This window comes from Cariama cristata, unplaced genomic scaffold (assembly GCF_000690535.1).
Source record: "Cariama cristata isolate BGI_N322 unplaced genomic scaffold, ASM69053v1 scaffold28411, whole genome shotgun sequence".
Lineage (NCBI taxonomy): Eukaryota > Metazoa > Chordata > Aves > Cariamiformes > Cariamidae > Cariama > Cariama cristata.
The window spans coordinates 342-612 of NW_009599105.1; the positions used below are offsets into that span (position 1 = coordinate 342).

The window sequence follows — 271 nt, forward strand, 5'->3', positions numbered from 1 at the left end:
GAGCCAGGGCCACGGGGAGACAACAGTGACCCGCCGGAGGGGGGACCAGGCCTTCATCACCACCACCAAGGAGGACGGGCAGAGCAAGGACTACCGGGAGGAAGTGGTTAACATGGATGACCGTGAGTGGGACGCTGAGGAGGGTGAGGGGAGCGGGCTGGGTCCCTTCTGAATGAACTCTCCTTGCTTTCCCAGGGGAGCTGGCGCAGTTTGCGGGCACGTGGCCGCGGCAAGATGAGCTCCACGCTCCCAACATGACCGACCCATCGTC

The 271-nt window shown here is 64.2% G+C and overlaps 1 protein-coding gene across 1 annotated transcript in view; it reads left to right on the forward strand.

Annotated features, from left to right (window-relative positions):
* The window catches only part of HAX1 (HCLS1 associated protein X-1), a gene marked incomplete at its 5' end in the record, with an annotated part of 1,549 nt that overhangs the window by 261 nt on the left and 1,017 nt on the right, over positions 1 to 271 (forward strand). Inside the window, 2 exons of the mRNA XM_009709577.1 lie at positions 4 to 122; positions 196 to 268. Coding sequence (XP_009707879.1) covers positions 4 to 122; positions 196 to 268 — 192 coding nt within the window. The remainder of the gene's footprint in view (positions 1 to 3; positions 123 to 195; positions 269 to 271) is intronic.